General features: G+C 40.5%; 1 protein-coding gene across 5 annotated transcripts in view; it reads left to right on the top strand.

Moving 5' to 3' along the window:
• LOC121292823 (centrosomal protein of 128 kDa-like) overlaps positions 1–19,580 on the top strand; it is a 327,101-nt gene that overhangs the window by 258,371 nt on the left and 49,150 nt on the right. For 2 of the 5 annotated variants that reach the window (XM_041215267.1, XM_041215265.1), the window contains 2 exons: positions 12,575–12,624; positions 18,608–18,631. The exons of 1 other annotated variant lie outside the window; for it this stretch is intronic. In XM_041215267.1, coding sequence (XP_041071201.1) covers positions 12,575–12,624; positions 18,608–18,631 — 74 coding nt within the window. Of the gene's footprint in view, positions 1–12,574; positions 12,637–18,607; positions 18,632–19,580 lie in introns of all 5 variants that reach the window. 2 more of the 5 variants (XM_041215266.1, XM_041215268.1) reach the window with 1 other exon arrangement.

The raw sequence follows: 19,580 nt of genomic DNA, 5'->3' as shown, positions 1-19,580 counted from the left end.
AAGAAACCTATCGTGGACTTTTAACAAGAGAAGGTAGACACAAACAGGAAAAAGAATTTGGTGGATGGAAGAAGCCCTAAAGGCACAGTGAGAGGAGGGTATATTGGGGGTTTTCAAAGGCTTTGGGGTCTGGATTCCAGAGAGCCAGGATAAAAGAACCAGCACTGATTCAATATCTGGAATGAAGAGTGTATGTAGGGCTGAGAAGGTCAGTCAGAGTGGAGCAAGGTGGAAGACACATTTGAAGATAGGATCTTGAAAGCAGTGGCTGGGGAAAATGTTGCCAGTGTAGATTAGCAAGCTCAGAAGTGATGGGTGTGCAGTGAGAGGTAGATTTCATCATGGTTTACAATCTCCTTCCAACGTGTTTGGTAAGCACCAGTTTTGCAACATGTTTCACATCACCAATGTGTAATATATAAATGAGTCACTTTGTTCCCTATTTTTTGTGAAATAAATTACGTTTGTATATTAACAAAATGAATATAGCACCTGTAACAACCTCAGGACATTCCAAAACGATTTACAGCCAGTGAAGTACTTTTGAAGCGTAGTCGCTGCTGTTATGTTGGAAATAGTAGCATGTAGCTTTCTTCCCAAAGAAAAATATCTGATTGCTATAAGAGGGTTGAGGGGGATGGAGAAGGGGGAGAAGGATAAGGAGATGAGAAATTAAGCGATGGACCCAAAAGCACAGCTAATGACGAGGTTATTTTGAGGCTCATGAAAGCAGCTAGAGAAGAAGTGAGAAGCGGATTTGGGATGGAATATAAGACCTACATTTATATAACACTTTTTTCAACCTCAAGTCATCTCAAAGTGCTTTGTAGCCAATGAAGTGAAACAGGCAGTACTCTTACCCAACTGACCCAATGTAATTCCAACATCTGCATTGCTGTTAATAGTCCCAATGTCACAATTTTTCTGAGGATTTTGTGTATATGCTTTACAGAATAGTTATTGCCTCAGTTGGGAAACAAAAAGAAATCAGTTCTTGGTCCTTCATCTGGACACCAGCAAATCCACTCTTACATTCAGTGGCCTACACCAACTTCTATTGCTTTACGTGTGTGGAGCTTGCCCTTACTGGCCATTTGTTCAATGTGCGATTATTGGATTTACGATTAGCCTGTTGCTCCAGAAAGCTGAGATTTCACGGAGAGACCTAAAAAGGTAGGCATACGGAAGTAGGCTTTTTGTTCTAATAATAAAAACTGTACTTTTACCCTTTTGTGGCCATTTCCACCCAATCACCCCCTTCTCCTTCTATTCCCTAAGCTTGAGTTTTGATAAACAAGCAGTCTCAGTACAGAGTCTGCATAATGAGAGCAAATTTTGCTTCGGGCATCTTGCTGTACTCTGCAATTTAGCTCATTGGCAGTTTAAAATCAAATACTGGAGCCATTTTCCACCTTGCAGGCTCTTTGATGGATGAGACTGTCAAAGGGAAGACTCTTCTTTTCCCTCATCCTTTCACAGTTGGCTACATGCTGACATTGACACATCTTCCGAGGGCATCTCTGTGTTTTATCACTGTGCTGCTTTTTGTAATCACCTGCAAACAGCAAATGGAAAACGAGGTGTCTTTGGCCATTTTGCTAGCAACCAAATTGGGAACTGGCCACTAGGGGTTGTCAATGATAGTGCTGGTGAAGGATGCTATAAATGAATTGCCCAAGGTATGAACTCTATAACCATGTCAAAATAACTGCTGTGAAACCATCTGTCTAGGAGCTATGGTTGATGTCCTGTTAATTCTCAGAAATGATCTGAAGTTCAAAGTTCAAAGGGCACAAGTCTTCAGTATTGCAGTTATGTATTTCTATAATAACCCCTTACTAGTACCATATTCACATTCATCAGCAGTGAGGTAGGAACACTGTAGTTTCAATGAGAACATAGAAGTGGATATATCACATTATGTTAAGACAGGAACAAAATTACAACTGATTTTGAAATTAGTGGGTCTTGTGTTGTGGCGTCTGGGATATCTCTTCGGTAGTTTAGTGTATTAGTTGCTGACTAAGTGATGTTCAGTCGTTATTGATTTCAGTTTGTTTGTTACAGTAAGAGTCTTAAAATGCGAAATGTTAATGTGTGATCCTTTTGGTCGGTCACTGGGAATTTAAATCTCTTTTTAAAAGTTATAGGTCTCTATGGGGAATGTAACACTTGTGCCTTGTATTTGGCGGTCTTACTTTGAGGATTAAGGAGGTGAGCTACTCACCAGAGAAATTCCAGTCTCTATCCTGCTCTTGTAGCCACAGTATTTATATGGCTGGTCCAGTTCAGTTTCTGGTCAATGATAATGTCCAGGATGTTGATGGTGGGGGATTCAGTGATGGTAATGCCATTGAATATTAAGGGAAGATGGTTAAATCCCTCTTATTGGCGATGGTCATTGACTGACAGTTGTGTCGTGTGAATGTGACTTGCCACTTATTAGCCCAAACCTGAATGTCATTTAGGTCCTGCTGCATGCAGGCACGGAATGCTTCAGTATCTAATGAGTTATGAATGACACTGAAGACTGTCCAGTCATCAGCAAACATATTCCACTTCTGACCTTATAATGGAGGGAAGGTCATTGAAGAAGCAGCTGAAGGTAGTTGAACCGAGGACACTGCCCTGAGGAACTCCTGCACTGATGTCCTGGATCTGAGATGATTAGTCTCCAATAACTGCAACCATTTTTCTTTATGCAAGGTGTGACTCCAGCCAGTGGAAGTTTTCCTCCTGATTCCCATTGACTTCAGTTTTGCTAAGGCTCCTTGATCCCACACTCAGTCAAATGCTGCCTTGATGTCAAGGTAGCATTTGATGTCAACTCACCTCTTGAATTCAGCTCTTTTTTCCATGTTAGGAGCAAGGCTGTAATGAGGTTCAGAGCCAAGTTGTCCTGATGGGATCAATAGTGAACATCGGTGAGAAAGTTATTGCTGTTTAAGTGTCGTTTGATAACACATTTGACAACATGATCCATCATTTTGTAAATGATTGAGAGTAGACTGGGGCAGTAATTGGCTGGATTGGATTTGTCCTGCTTTTTGGGAATAGGACATAAGTGTGCAGTTTTCCACATTGTTGGGCAGGTGCCAGTAGCTTGCTGGAATAGTTATGGTTAGAGGCATGGCCAGTTCTGGAGCATGTCTTCAGAATTACAGTCAGAATGTTGTTGGGGCCCATAGCCTTTGCTGTATCCAGTATACTTATTTGTTTCTTGAATGTTCCCCTCTAAGTCGCACATCATCCTGACTTGGAATTATATTGCCATTCCTTCACTGTTGTTGAGTGAAGAACCTGGATCTCCATCCCTAACAGCACTGTAGGTGTCCCTTTACCACATGGACTGCCGTGGTTCAAGAATGTGGCTCATCACCATCTTCTCGGGGGCAGTTAGAGATGGGCAATAGATGCTGGCCTTGCCAGTGATGCCCACATCATATGTCCAGATTAACCAAAAAGCCACCTCCATTTTCTCGAGAATGAATGGAAAGCATGTGATATATGAACAGTCAGTCTGTTTGCCAGCAGATCTGGCTTGATCCCTCAAGCTTTACTCATGCTTCTGTTGTCAGGCCAATTTTTCATTATTACTCCAGTATCATCCAGGAAAGCTTAAATGATTCCAAACTCTATCAGCATGCCTTTGAACTTCTCTCCCTCACACACTCTATCCTCACAACAGATATTAAATCTGAAAGCCTTGTGTACTTTTGTTTGAGTTAAGGAAAGGAAAATTGGTGAGAATTGCTGTTCTTGGGAACAGTTGTGTTGGTGTAAGTGCACACATAGTGAACACATCCAATGAGGATCCTGCTGTCTGTGATGCCTCCTGTGATCAAGTGGGCCGCCTATGATTGTTGAGGCTTGCACCTGAAGAAAGACCACTTATGCAAGGTAATTGGGAGCAATAACTGAGAGCAACCAGCACTCAGTCGCCTTAGCAAGCAGTCAGCTCCTTCAGCAACGAAAGGTAGAGTTGTGGCAGAAAGATTACAACGTGTCATGATTTCTAATAGAAACTAGACTTTTACTAACCAAAAGCAAGAGGAAGGAATGTTGATGAAGGAAACGAGGCTTGACACGATAAGCACAAGTCAGGTGTATGACAGAATACTCTCCACTTTGCAGGATGAATATAACTCCAACAACACTCAAGAAGTTCGACACCATCCAAATCAGAGCAGCTCCCTTGATTGGCACCCCATCCACTACCTTAAGCATTCAGTTCCTCCACCACAGGCACACAGTGGCAGTAGTGTGTACCACTGACAAGATATACTGCAGCAACTTGCCAAGGCCCCTTCCTCAGCACCTTCAAAACTCGTGTTCCCTTTCATCTAGAAGGACAAGAGCAACAGACAGGTGGGAATTCCACCTCCTTCAAGTTCACCTCCAAGTTATTCACTATCCTGACTTAGTACTGTTTTGTCATTCGTTCGCTGTCACTGAGCCAAAATCCTGGAACGCCCTTCCTAACAGGACTGTGGGTGTAACTACACCATATGGACTGCAGCGATTCAAGTAGGCTGCTCACCACCACCTTCTCAATGTCAGTTAGGGATGGGCAATAAATGCTGGCCTTGCCAGCTATGCTCACATCCCTCGAACAAAATAAAAAAAAGTTGCAAGATTTGCAAGATCTGTCACAGGATATTCACAGCCCTAACAATAGTTTGCTTTTTATATTGCTTCAGGTTTGCTATGTTTATCCTTTATAAATCTGCCCAGATAAGCAGCAGCGACAGTATCGCTCTGATCCAACACTTTCAGTGCATCTGTACTGGTTGATTTAAGGGTTGTATTCCTTGTGACTCTCCCTTTCTTGTCTCTCTTATCTTGTACTCTTTTGAAACTTTCTCCATCAGCTGTGCTGATATTTTTTACTTCAGTTGGAGGCTGCTTTTGGAACCATTGCTTGCTTCAGTTCAAACTGATTAAGAACAGCTTGCATTTATGTAGTAATGTTTAAAGTGGCCAAGTATGCCAAGGTGTTTCACAGGAGTTTTAAAGGACAAAATTTGACACAAAGCCACATGAAGACACGTTCAAAAAGATGATCAGTAGCTTGGCAAAGAGAGTGCTAAGGAGGATCTTAATGAAGAATGGAGGTTTAGGGAAGGAATTCCAGTGCTTAGGGCCTAAACAATCGAAAGGGCAGCTACCAGTAGTAGAGCAAAGAAATGGGAGGTGCACACGGGGCCAGAATTGGGCAAGTGCAGAAACTCAGATTGTCATAAGGTAGCAAGATATAGGGAGGGACTTCAACACAAGGATGAACATTGTAAAATCAAGGTGTTGGTGGAGTCCCTTGATAATCTAATAATCTTCTGCAATGCTTTTACAAAATGCATGTATTCATAAAGTACACTACCACATCTTAGAAATGTTGTAAGGTACTTCTGATGCAGTGAATAAGTGCAATCATGTAAGCAAAGTTAGCAGCTGCTTTGTGTAGAGAGATACCACAAACAGTGCAATGATTAACCAGCTAATTTTCAGCAGGTCTGGCAGCATCGGCGGAGAAGAAAAGAGTTGACGTTTCGAGTCCTCATGACCCGTCAACTCTTTTCTTCTCCGCCGATGCTGCCAGACCTGCTGAGTTTTTCCAGGTAATTCTGTTTTTGTTTTGGATTTCCAGCATCCGCAGTTTTTTTGTTTTTAACCAGCTAATTTTGTTTGTTTGGTGGTGTCGGTTGAGGTAGAAGTGACCTTGAATGGTAATCTTGACGTCCGCTTGAACCACTGGGACTCTCAAAGGACACCTCTGTTTAATGTTCAATGGAACCATGATGTCACAATATTCGTGCACCTCAATAATGTAGCATCATATTAAATCATGGGATAAGAGGCATGAAGTGAATCCTTCTGACACACATGATACTGACAACATGAAAGATAATGGCAGCAGTTGCTCCCAAAATTAGCTGAATTCTGAGTAGATTTGTATGGAAAGGCTGAAGGAAGCAATACTGACACATATTGGTGAGCCCAGCAATTTATCCAGTTGAGCACTTTGATACAGTTGAGTATTTGCTAAATAATATAGATAGTGGGAAACATTTAAATAAGGGGAGGAAAGAGGGCTGTCAGTTTTAGGTAGTGACATTTGAAGGTGTCACCACAAGATTTCGTTTTAAGGGCTTGAAGCAGTCCTGGAAACAGGATTGATTTGCTGAGTTCAATGTTGCAACCAGGTCAATTTTTAATAGGCTTAACTGGCTGAAGAAAGCCCACAGTTTTTTTTTGGCTAATCTAACATTTTGTTGATGTGGGGTCGTAGCTTAGGAAGGGGGGTCATGCCCGCAGAACCATTTGGGATAGTTTTTAAAACAAAGCATTTTCACTTTCTGATAAAATAATAAAAATAGTAAGAGAAAAAAGTTGTAGAAGGCTTTAAGCAATGGGGAGAAAAGCGCCAGGGATGGAGCAAAAATCAACCTTTATAACATGGGTATTTATTTTATTTGCCATCTTTATTTTATTTATATATCATTAATACTGCTGGGGGTGTGTATGTGTGTATATATATATATATATATATATTATATATATACACACACATATATAATGTTAGAGGGGGCGGGGAGGCAGTCACTGGAGCAGGGTTGAAGGGGCAAGTAAATCAGTGTGCATTATATTCAAAGTTGCAATATGATGACATATGCTTATTGAAATTGTGCCCTGAAGCAAAAAGGGCCTGGCACAGAGAATATATTCTTCACTGGAAAAGCAGTTTAGAACTTGAAAAGAGGTGGGGAAGGCTAAACTTCCAACTAGGTCAGCATAAGATGATGCCATCGCCATCCACAGTTCTCGGGAATTGTTAGTCCCAACCTTGCAGCAGGAGCTGAATGAAAATGGTGACAAAAAAGCTTCATGCAGACAAAGAAGGAAAATGGGTTTTTTGCCGCTGCCTGTGGTAGTGACCACGGCTGCAAGGTTTAAAGGTTTGTTACCCACATGATAGATTGAATCCTGAACGGTTACCCTGTCGCTGCATCTTAAGTAGCTTAGAGATTTTGTGGCAGGTAAACAGCATGGCTTCAGACAGAGCTGAAAGATGTTGGGGCTGAAGGTGCTGGAGATTGGGATTGTTAACTGTTTGAGACTATCGGAACCTCTGGGCTGGCCCCTAAGGCTTGGAACTGCAAGCTGCATCTTAAACCAGAGAGAGCAATGAGGAGCGCAGTAAGAATTCTCTCTGGGCCAACGGCCTCTCGTGGGGTTATTGTACATGAAACAAAGACTTTTTTTTAATGAACAGGCCTGGAGGGGTCGATTGTGTGGCAAATCCAGAGTAGTTATTTTCAGGACAGAAGTATGGTTCATTCAAGTATGTCAAAACAGATTTATTAATATAGCAAATTACAGGCAAAAACCGAGTCACTCTATCCCAGTCATTCAGCTGAAGGTCACCAGAGTTGGTCAAGACCACAGTTTCTAACTTAGTTTTTCTCAGTCAACAAAGTACTTTAACGAAAAAAAAACAAAATACGGTGGATGCTGGAAATATGAAATAAAAAAAAATGCTGGAAACGTTTAGCAAAAGGATTCTGATGAAAGGCCATCGACCTGAAACATTAACTGTTTCTCTCTCTGCAGTTAGCTCCTGACCTGCTGAGTGATTGCAGCATTTTCTGCTTTTATTTTAGATTACTTAAATACTCAGTCTATGCCTGCTGGTTCTCTTGATGAGAAATTCACTGGGGCTGTACTGACTCAACCACATCAGAAGGATCAGTTGTATTTGTGCTTGACTTTCTCATTCTGGCTTTGGATCTTCCCTGGCATCATAGAAGGTTTTTATGGGAAAGAGAGCCTAAACTACATTGTTGGCCTGTAATAAGGTGTCATCCTTAGCTCAGTGGGTAGCACTCTTGCCTCTGAATCAGAAAGTTGTAGATTCAAGCTGTATTCCAGAACCTGAAGCACCTAATTTAGGCTGACACTTTAGAACAGAACTGACTGTTGTAATATCGGAGGTGTTATCTTTCAGACATTTTAAACCAAGGTCCTGTCACAATGTTACAACAAGGGAGTTCTCCCTGGTGTCTTGACCAGCATTTATCTTTCAATCTAAATACAGTTTCAAATGCAGTCCAGAATGCTTGGCTCAGTAAGTAGTGCTCTTCCCTCTAAGACTGAAGGTTATGGCTTCAAATCCTACTTGAGCACTTAATCTGGCCTGACATTTTAATGCTGTATTGAGGAACCATTGTGTTGTCAGGGGTATTTTCCTTTGAATGGGATGTTAAACTGTGGTCTTAACTGTCGATTGAGGTGGAATAAAAAATTCCATGGTGCTATTAGAAAAGAGCAGAGAGATCTACAAGTGCCTTGACCAACTTCCTCTTTGAAGCAACACAGATTAACTGATCAACGCTGTTGTGAGACCTTGCTGTGCATAAAATGGCTGCTTCATTTACCCAACAAATAGCAGCTTCACAATTCAGTTCATTGCATGGGAATCACTAGGGCTAAATATGATAAGGTACTATATGAATGCAATTTTTTGTCTCTTTGCGTATCCATTAACTGTACTGGTCCTTGGAAAAATAAGTTCGAAACGAACTTTGCACATCCCAGGACTAACACTCAGCATTGGTAACCACAATACTTTGTCAGGTGGGGGAATCAAATTGGACCAGTTTCAAGTGCTCCTGAAGAGACCTTGTGAGCTCTGAGATAGTGTGCGTTGAATTGTTCACACTTGATAGTGGTCTCTCAGAGCCAGCCTTGAACACTAGACGCAGTGCTAGAGCAGCAATCTGAGCATGCCATAAAATCCTACTGGCTTATAAATTTCAGATGCTTATTACAACTTGAAAATCACTCTTTGGTATCGGGAGTGCGACAAATGTTGTGTGTAACATGGCCCTTATTGATAGAAAAATATTCATCTATAAAGAATTTAAATTTGTCTGGTTAACAGTGGTGGGCACAGGTTACACATCAAGATGGGGCTTTACAGACCAAAGTGATGGTTTTTGTGTTTTGCTAAAAATACTGGCTAACAGACAACTTTGATTGCCTAGATTCAAGCTAACCTGGCAGATCAGGGGAAGGACTGAGAGATTAAGAATGAAATAGTGCACAAGGCCCTGCTGGGAGATTACCTTGTTCAGTAGGCTGTAAAAATAAGCTGCACAGGATGACAATCAAAAGATTTTCTTTGCTGTACGAAAGTGAGTGCATGTGGTAATGGGATTTTAGGCAAAAGTTTATCCATTGACTTAAGCTCCATAATGAATTTTAAATGATGATACCAGAAGTGAGAGTTTAAAACGATCATGAAACGCAGAACGGGTTAGGGATTTTTTTCTCTAGCAAAGCGAAATCTGAGAGGTGGAGGGGGTGACCTAATAGAAGCATTTAAAATTTAGCAGGGGTTGCTAGGGTAGAACTAGAGGAGATGTTTTCATTTGCGGCGAAGTCCAAAACTAGCAGCCATTAGTATAAAATAGCCACTAATAATTCCAATAAGGAATTCAGGACAAACCTCTTTAGCCAGAGAATGGTTAGAATGTAGAACTCACTACCAGGTGGATTGGTTGAGGTGAATAGCATAGATGCATTTAAGGGCCAGGTAGGCAAGTGCATGAGAGAGAAGGGAATAGAAGGGTATGCAGATAAGATGAGATGAAGTAAAGTGGGAGATGGCTCATATGAAGCATAATCACTGCTCAATTTCTATGCTACAAATTCTGTATAATGCCTGATCCTATGTGACTTGGATGAACATACATTTATTATTTTATTGGAGAAGCGGGGAGAAACGTTTTAAAATTAAGCACGTGGAATTAATTGTGTGAATTCAGGAAAAAGTATGTCTTGCATTTCCATAGCACCTTTTGTGCTGTCTCAGGATGTCCCAAAGCAGCCAATTTGCACAGAGCAAGCTCCCACAAACAGCAATGTGGTAGTGACCAGATAATCAGTTTATATTGATGTTGATGGAGAGATGAATATTGATCAGGGCACGAGCGAGAACTTCCCTGCTTTTCTTCAAAACAGTGCCACCCAAGAGTGTGGACAGGGCCTCACTTTAGCGTCTCATCAAAAAAGTCGCACCCCTGACTGTGCAGCACTCCCTCAGTCCTCCACTGAAGTGTCAGCCTAAACTTTTACATTTCTGTAGTGCAACTAAAACTTCTGACCCGGAGATGAGAGTGCTACTAACTGATGCATGGCTGACCCAGAGATGGGTACTGGTGTGTCTGCGGTTGCTACTCTATTGATCGAGCGCCTCGCTGGTGCTACTGGATTCTAACATGTGGGACTTGAGTAGCAGATGGCAACTCCATGGTTACCTTCCTGGATTTGCAAAGGTTGATGGCAAAAAAAAAGTAAGATCTTCTATGGCTGCAGCCTCTGTGAACCTGGTAGTTTACTTGGGTGTTGTTGCTGATTGTGGGAAGCTGGCATATCAGGAGCCAGTGGCACTGTGCCAACTTTAAATCAATATACGTGTGCGTGTTTATGTGTGGGTATGTGAATGTATGTGTGAACATTTCAGTGCTGCACTGTCAAATCTTGTGTAAGATATTAAACTGAAGCCTCGTCTGCTTGAGTGCTAAAGCTCCCATGGCACCATTCAAAGTTTTCTCTGTGTTCTGGCCAACATACGCCCTTCAACCTCCAGCATTAAAAACAGATTAATTACTCATTCATTGCTTTACCCTTGGCTACTGCACTTGCCTGTATAAACATTGACTGTAGTTCAGAAGTAATTTATTGGTTGTGCAGCACTTTAGAGTGTCCTGAGGACATGATAAGCTGCTAGCTAAATAAAACTTCCTTCTCTTTCATGCATTGGAAGTAGTTCAGAGTAGGTTGACTCGGCTGATTCCTGGGATGAAGGGTTTTGTCTTATGAGGACAGCTTGAGCAGGTTGGGCCCAATAATCATTGGAGTTTAGAAGAATGAGAGGTAACCTTATTGAAATATGTAAGATTCTGAGGGGGTTTAACAGGGTAGATGTTGAAAGGGGGAATCTAGAACTAGGAGACACAGTTTCAAAATAAGGGGTCTCCCATTTAAGATGGAGTTGAGGAGGAATTTCTTCTTTTGGAGGGTTGTTATTGTTTGGAATTCTCTCCCCCAGGAAGCAGTGGAAGCTAGGTCATTGAATATATTAGATTTTTTTATTGACAAGGGAGTCAAAAATAATGGGGAGGAAGGACAGAGAGAAAAGTGGAATCAGCCATGACCTAATAGAATGATGAAGCAGGCTTGAGGGGCCAAATGGCCTACTCCTTCTATTTCTTATGTTCTTATGTGCTTACTTGTATCATTTTGATTCACCTTCAGTTCAGACCATCCACGCACCAATCAGACCTTTCTATTTATCATCATTTAGCCAATCTTCTAAAATGAAATTGCCAAAGTAGTGCCAGTTACGACCAATTTTATACTCTGGAATTTTGATAGACTTGTTGGATAGTTCTCAAACTCAATCACTGCAAGAACCTAACAGCGAATAGTGATATGAGATTCAATCCCATTGGCTTGGGCTGTTGTTTTATACCACAGTGCCATTCCAGTTATAAAATAGTTCTAATAAGGTTAGAGAAATGAGAATTAAAAGTAGTAATAAAGATAAAGGAAGGAAAGATGAGGAAAAATATAATTAGATATAGGCTATATAGGTCAAAACTTTGTGTGATGCGACGGGTTGAGGGGGTGGGAGAGGGCAGAATGGTATTGGGAAGGCGTGATGGACCAGCTGATCATTTCCTGCCCATGACCCTTGTATGGTCATATTAGGAATTTGAGTGTGAAGTCAATATGCCCTGTTTGTGACCCACCCGATTTTCTATTCATTAAGGGCATAAAATGATTTCTGCACAAGAATTCACAATGTGTGCTCTTGCTCAGTGGAAGATCTTCGACAGGAATGCTGACTGTTGTAATCTGCCCCAATGTCTTCACAATGCACCCTGTGCATTCATTTTTAGTGTGCACATCAAAAGTCCCCTCATATGGATTTTGTTGCTGCAATTGATATTATGGGTGACCAAAAGTTTGATCAATAAGATAGGTTTTAAGGAGTGTCTTAAGGGAGATGTAGAGGCAGAGAGGTTAAGTGAATTCCAGAGCTCAGGAGCTGAGCAGCTGATGGCATAGCCACCAATGGTGGAGTGATTAAAGTCAGGGATGTGCACAGGGCTAGAATTGGAGGAGTGCAGAGATCTCAGAGGGTTGTAGGAAGTTACAGAGAGAGGGCAGAGACCATGGAGGGGTTTGGAGGCGGGACTTCCTTCTGAGAAGTGGGCAAAGATCTCACCTTAAAGCAATTTACGCTGCTCCCAGCTTTAAATTGTTGTGGCCATCAGGATCATGGGCGGGCTTCCCCCGACCCTGACCACTGAGCCGAGATGGGGGCAGGGACCATGGTGACCTGTAAAATCCAACCCTTGGTGTGAGTTAGGATATGGGTAGCAGAGTTTTGGATGAGCTCAAACTTAATGATTACCCAAAGTCATGGCAGAACCATTCTAAGTGATAATAAAAGGTTGTGTCCTTGATTTCCTAAACTAATATTGGTTTGTATATTGTCTTTCAACAGAATTACTGCAAAAGATGTGTCAGAAAGATGAAGAGATGAGAACATTGCAGGTACGATATGACGTGAGTATAACTTTTTCTCGTATAGCCTAAAAGCTAGTAAGTGGTCAGGAAGCAACATTTTGTATAACTGGGAAGACGATGTGGCATGGGGTTTGCTCAAAGCGTGTCTGTTGGGAGATGTTGTAGTATGCTTCCTCCTGTCTCGGAAGCTTCTTTTCATGTAGATAGTGGACAGACTTTGGGGAATTGGGAGGTGAGTTACTTGCTGCAGGATTCCTAGCCTCTGACCTGCTGTTGTAGCCTGTTACGGCATAGTGGATGGTAAATGCCAAGCTGCCCAAATCCCAGAGGGAAACTTGAAACAGCTGCCACAACTGTTTTGCAATTTGTATTTTATTTCGAGGTGCATGTCTTGAATTCAGTAGTAATAAGTCCACCGAAACTTAGAGGCTTTTTACAAAACTAAATTAAACATTTATTAACAAAAGATTTTAAGCACATGTGTAGGTCTATAAATTACGACTATAATAACTCCTAAATCCCCTAATTAATCTGGCTCCCAGTTACACCTCCATTAAGGCAACAGTAAACAAAATAGATTTCAATATCACACAATACCCTCACCAGTGATATTGAAAATGAGTTATCTTAGCTTCGGTTCCTGTAGACCGGGACTTAATGCTCAGAGGTTGGAGGCTTTTCACACTTGTGTCAGATCTTAGAATGCCTTCTCCCCTTATAAATACCCTCATTCCCTTTATACATGTTTTCCCTTTTTGATGTAAATTCCATTCTTGTAATATGTCTTTGCAATTTTAGTTTTCTCATATAATATAAATCTTTCATAGTACTCATATTATCAGTAACCTTTAGGAAAAACAAACACACTGTTTGGCTTAGCTTCTTTTAGCTAGGTGTAACGCCCTACCATCTCTTTGAAATTCAAACTACTCTAATTGACCTAAAAATGCAAATTTCCCTCACATCTCACATTCTAAAACTTAAGCTATGTTTCCGTATTTAGCATTTCAAATCTAGCTCCCCCTAACTCAAAAGCTCCAGACCCAGCTGTCTCGAATTCAATTAAATTCCACCCACACACAAACACATCCACACACAGGAACTAATCCAAACCCCACTATTAACCTACCTCTACAATAAATCACAATAATATTATGAAAATTATTATATTTTCATGATACCCCCCTTCTTACTGGAAAATGAGCAGTCATAATTTAAAAAGACAGCTTCGTTTTCTTAACCCATCTTACATTACCTCCCATACTTATCTATGTACTCACACTATTACATTACCAGATGTGTGCATTAAACAAAAATATTTATACACAAATTCTTGGTATCAACAGAAATCATTCCAGTCCAGGTTTTTAAATGTACAATTTTCCCTCTTCAGCTTCAAACTCTTGACATTGCATCTGCAATTACATTTTCTTGTCCAGCCACATTTATAATCTGTAGATTAAATGGTTGCAGCAATATACTCCATCTGAATAGTCTTGCACTTCTGTCTCGAAATTTGTCTAGAAACTTGAAAGGATTGTGGTCTGTGTAACTAACTGTTTCTGATGAATTGTTTGCAACGTAAATCTCAGAATGCTGCAATGCTAATACCAGACCCAGAGTCTCTTTTTCGATTGTTGAGCATCTTGTCTGTTGTGCATTCAACTTCTGTGGCAAATACCCTATCAGCTTCTCAATTCCAGTGTCGCGTCGTCTTGTAACAATATGGCCACAGTGCCTATGTTGCATCAACGGCCAGCTTAAATTGTCAAATGCTTTCTGACACTCCTGGGCCCATTGAAACTTCTTGTTCTTTTTTAATGGGTCAGTCAAGGAGCAACAACACTGCTAAAAATTTGGTACAAATTTCCATTAATTCTCACTCATTATCCAATTTGATTAGAGGAAAATCAATTTCAGAGCCTTTCATTTCTACCTCTTTCTTCTTTTCTACACCACTAATACCTCCTTTTGGTCCTCTTCCCTGTCAAAGTATTTTTTAACATATTTTCATGACACACCCTCTGCTTCTTTCTTCTGTCTGGAGTATTTATTAAATAGTTTACTCACTCCGTTTCTTTTCAATCCTGTAAGGCCCACTGAACCTTTATCTTTAACGAGTCACTCAGCACTGGTAATAAACTAGCACTTTCCCCCCAGCAACAAAACTACAAGTTAGAGCTTTCCTGTCTGCCTTCACTTTTATCACTTGCTGTGATATCTTTAAATGTCCCCTAGCTAACTCACATGCTCTATCTCTGAAGTTTGATACATAATCCAGGAGAGTAGTTTCCAAATGTTGACCCACCAATTTCTCATGAGTAAATTTCCTGTGGATAGTCCTGACTATATGCCCTCATCATAGTTTTTAAAGTTTGATGCTATCCTTCCAAAGCCCCTTGTGACTCAGGATGGTAAGCTGTTGACTTAAACTGTTTTATCCCCATACTGTTCTTTACTTCCTTAAACAGCTAGGACATGAAATTTCAACCCTGATCTGAATGTGTTTCTTTAGGTAAACCATATCTTGTAAAATATTTAGTCAACTCTTCCACAATTCTCTTTGTTGTAATATTTCACAAAGGTATTGCTTCAGGAAATCTTGTGGACACATCCATTATTATCAGCAAGTAGTCTTAGGGAGGGGTCCTACACAATCAATCATGACCCCAGTTAAAGGTTCTTCAAATTCTGGAATTGGAATTAAAGATGCCGGCTTAATCACTGCTTGTGGTTTCCCTATTACTTGATATTTGTGACATGTTCTACAGAACTTGACTACATCTCTGTGCAATCCAGACAAATAAAAATGTTTTTTAATTCCTAAATGTTCCCCCATTGGAATTTCATGAGCTATTCTCAGGACCTCATTTCTATATCCAAATGGTATAACAATTTGATGCACTTCTCTCCAGCTTTCATTTGCTGAAACATGAAATGGCAGCCACTTTCTCATTAAAACATTACCCTTAAGATAATAACACTCTGGAATATATTCCTCCTGTTTCTACGTAAGCTGTTTGATATAACTTATTTGCGTGTCGTCTTTCTAAAACTCTACCAGTTTCCTTGAGGTAAATACCACAGCTGCATTATCCTCTATTCTTTCATCCTGAACAATCTTATCAAAAAGTGTCAGCTAATTGGACTTACAAACCTTTCCCCTGCCTTTTAACTTCCTGTTCTTCCTGTTTCAACCTGTGAGCCTATGACCAAGTTAGCACACAATCTGGAAACAATCCAGGATGCTCTCTCTGCAACACCTCTGTGGAAAATGCCTCTATAGGCTGCTCAACTACCATAGGCATCACCTACATCTGTGACCCGGCTATATCATTACCTAAAATAAATTGAACCCCTGCAATGAGCAATTTTTCCACCGCTCCAGCAAACACCTCACCCGTTTTCCACTTACTCTTTAAATTTACCTTCCACAATAGAATAGGTTTAGCATATCCATGAACCCCACTTATTATCACCTATTCCTGTAATGCTCCCTCTGAACAACAAACATCACTATCTCACCGCATTAAGGATTGACTAGCCCCTGTGTCTCTTAAAGTTTTAACATCTTTACCGACTCCACCCTGTACACATGGAAAGACTTTCCCTTCATATACAAAATCTTTAAACATTTCTGCAAACTGCTCCTCCGAACTCCCTTGGGTAAATTCTGAACACATTCCCATTTTACATATCACTGATTCTTCTTGTTTTACCTGTAAACAAATCACTGGTTTTTCCTGTGCCTGAACCTCAGAACCCACAGTACTTTTACTTCTAGAACTTCTCTGAACCCCAATAATCCCAACAGATTTTCCCTGTAATTTCCAACACTGACTTTGTGTGTCCAACTTTATTACAATGAGAAAACCTCAATTTTCGAGTATCACTTCTACCCTCAGCATCTTCCTTTTCATTCTGAGAAAAAACTTCCTGGGAATTTCCTACTTCTCTTCCCTGACTTCCCACCTTCCTTTCACCTTCCCACTTTCTATCCTTCTTGGATTTAAAAGGGTGACGATAAAAGGTTTAGATCAATGAACTAACTTATAATCATCAGCTGCATATGTCGTCTCTTCCTTTAATGCCTGTATCCACCGGTCAAAACTACTTTGTTTTACTCTGTCAAAGTCAATATAAGTTTGCCCAGGCTGTTTGCTCATATTCCTAAATTTCTGCCTGTATGCCTCAGGAACCAACTCCTTTGCACTCAAAGTAGCCTTTTTCATCACATCATAGTTCATCGACATTTATTCTGACAGTAAAGCATAACCTCGTGCTCTACCCACCAACCTGAGTTATAATAACAATGTCCAGTTTTCCTGTGGCCGTTTCATCAGTTTAATCATCTTCTCAAATGAAATAAAGAATGCTTCAACGTCTCTTTCTTCAAACTTTGGAAGAGCTTGTACAAATTTAAACATCTCCCCACAGGGTTCTAATCTGGAAATAGGTCCTCCCCCACTTTCTGGTGTCTCTTTTTTAACTGCCAGCATTTTAAGCTAGAATTCTCTGTCAGTCTCTTTTTTTCTCTTTCCTGCCTTTCAAACCTCACCATTTCTAACTCCCTTTGGAATTCCCTGTCTCTTTCCTCTTTTTCTGCTGCCTCTAGCTCAAGTTTTTTTTCACTTGCAACTGAATTTGAGCCCATTCCACCGACCCACTGAGTTAGTTTGAGCATGAGTTGAATCCATGCACTTCTGACTCAAAGATGAGAGTGCTACCACTGCACACAAGGTTGGTACTTAACTTAAGGGGGCCACATTTCAAGAATAGAAATTAAACCAAATACCATAAGTTGAAGGGGCATAATTGGTAGAGCTCCAACTGAAAGAGCTGCCACCAGGCATCTCTGGTTCTACCAAGAATGCCCTGTGCACCCATCAATATTGAAGGTGTTATAGATCCAATGGTGGCCTGGTGTTTGTTTCCTTAACAGAGAGAATGAACATTTAGTTGTTTGTTAGCTATAAGCTCAATTGATTCTGTCCAAGAAATCCAGCTGTTGGGGCTGTTCTGTAATGGGCCCTGACCTGAAGATAGATATTCCAGTATGCTTTCCCACTACTCCTTATCAGCCAGTCCCCGGCCATTTTGAAGATTTGGGTCGAGGGAGCCATGCTCATTGGAATAACTCCTTATCTGTTATTTAAGATGTAAATCAATGAAAAATCTCTCTCTTTCACCATATTGTAGTGCATTTATGTTTTATTCACCCTAATTTGTCTGTTAATGTCTAGTTCTGTTTCAGTTAGACATTTTATTGCTTTATCAAGAGTTGAATTGTAAGTTTTATCTGAAAGATATCCTATTTCAGTTTCCATTCCATTGATTTCTGAGAGGCCTCTGATATATGCTTTCTTTTCACTTACAGTGTTGTTTGGCTGCATTTTCTTCTGTGTGAAACAACTTTTCTACATTAAAGACACTATACAAATTTTTGAGATAATGATGTGTTCAATGAATTCATGAATGAAACTTCTCCATTTCGGTCGGTCACAAGCCAGGGACTCCCATGAGTCAGCAGGAATTTTTGGCCTCTTCACCTTAAAGCCTTTCCATTGTCCTCCTGGGAGTCTCTTGCTGCGATCAAGTTCCGAGTAGGAAGGGTCTACATGGAATCATACAGCGCAGAAAGAGACTATTCAGCTTATTGTGCTATTCAGTTAGTCCCACTGCTGTGATATTTCACCATAGCCCTCAAAGTTATCCTTTTCATGTGAGTATATATACAATTCTCCTTTGAAAGTTACTTGCTCTGGACTTCAATTGGACTTGCTCCTTTGCCACCATCTCAAGCAGTGTGTTCCAGACCATAACAAGACTCTGTTCATCTGAAACATTAACTTGTGTTTTCTCTTTTAAAAGTGCTGACAGAACTGCTGTGAATTTCCACTGAGCTTGTTTTAATCTGAGTTGTAAAGGTTCAGCTGATTGATGTGTTAGTGCCTGACAATTATTGAAGATTTTGTTGGCTGATTTGCATTTTTTGTTTCATTTTATGCAGGATCGGATTGCGGACTTGGAAAGTGTGAGTAATCCCTTGTGGAAAATCCTTGTCTTGTGTACATACAGTGTACCTATGTTTACGATTCATGGTTTCATGTACAATAATCTTCATAGAGTGAGCCATGCGATTTAACATTATTCATAGCACCACTCCAAATTGTAAAAGGGTGATGCAGCCGTTTGAAGACTAGCAAAGCTGGCTGGCACAGTAGAGCAGTGTCTTTTATGATCAGCAGAAACCGGAACTTGAACTCAATCCAGTATTGTATGCAACACTTCTCTGCCGCTTCACGGAATCTTACAGCATGGAAAAAGACCATTCAACCCATTGTGCCTATGCTTGATCTTTGAAAGAGCTATCCAGTTCCACTGTTCTCCCATGGCCCTGCAAATATTTCAAGTATGTTTCCAATTCATTTTTAAAAGTTACCATTGAATCTCTTCCCATCACTCTTTCGGACAGTGCATTCCAGATCATCACAACTCAACTCACTGAAATAAAACAAAATCTCATCCTTCCATCCACCTGTTTTTTTGCCAGTTACCTTAAATCTGGGTATACTCTGGTTACTGACCAGATTGCGAGTAGAAACAATATCTATTTACTCTGTCCAAACACCTCATAATTATAAATTAGTAACCACAAGCCCATAGTACACATAATTATTAATTGGCACTAAATTATTTATAGTTTAACTGTTATTGATACAAAATTAATCACACTGGTACCACAGTGAATCAGATGGTGGTCCAGGTGTGCAGTTAATGTAGGCTGTTGGAGAATAGTGGGAGTTGATTTAGTAATTTTTAGAGTAACTTGCGTCAGCTGGCACCATATGGAATTTGCCATGCACTGCTAAGAAATTTGCTATCTGAAAACATCAGTCTAACTCAGAAGAAAAGATAATGCAGTGAGCCTTGACAAGTGTTCCTCCTTTTCAACCAAATCTGGAGCTGCATTGATCCTGAAG

This window comes from Carcharodon carcharias, chromosome 20 (genome assembly GCF_017639515.1).
Source record: "Carcharodon carcharias isolate sCarCar2 chromosome 20, sCarCar2.pri, whole genome shotgun sequence".
Taxonomy (NCBI): Eukaryota; Metazoa; Chordata; class Chondrichthyes; order Lamniformes; family Lamnidae; genus Carcharodon; species Carcharodon carcharias.
This window is presented reverse-complemented; position numbering and strand designations above follow the sequence as displayed.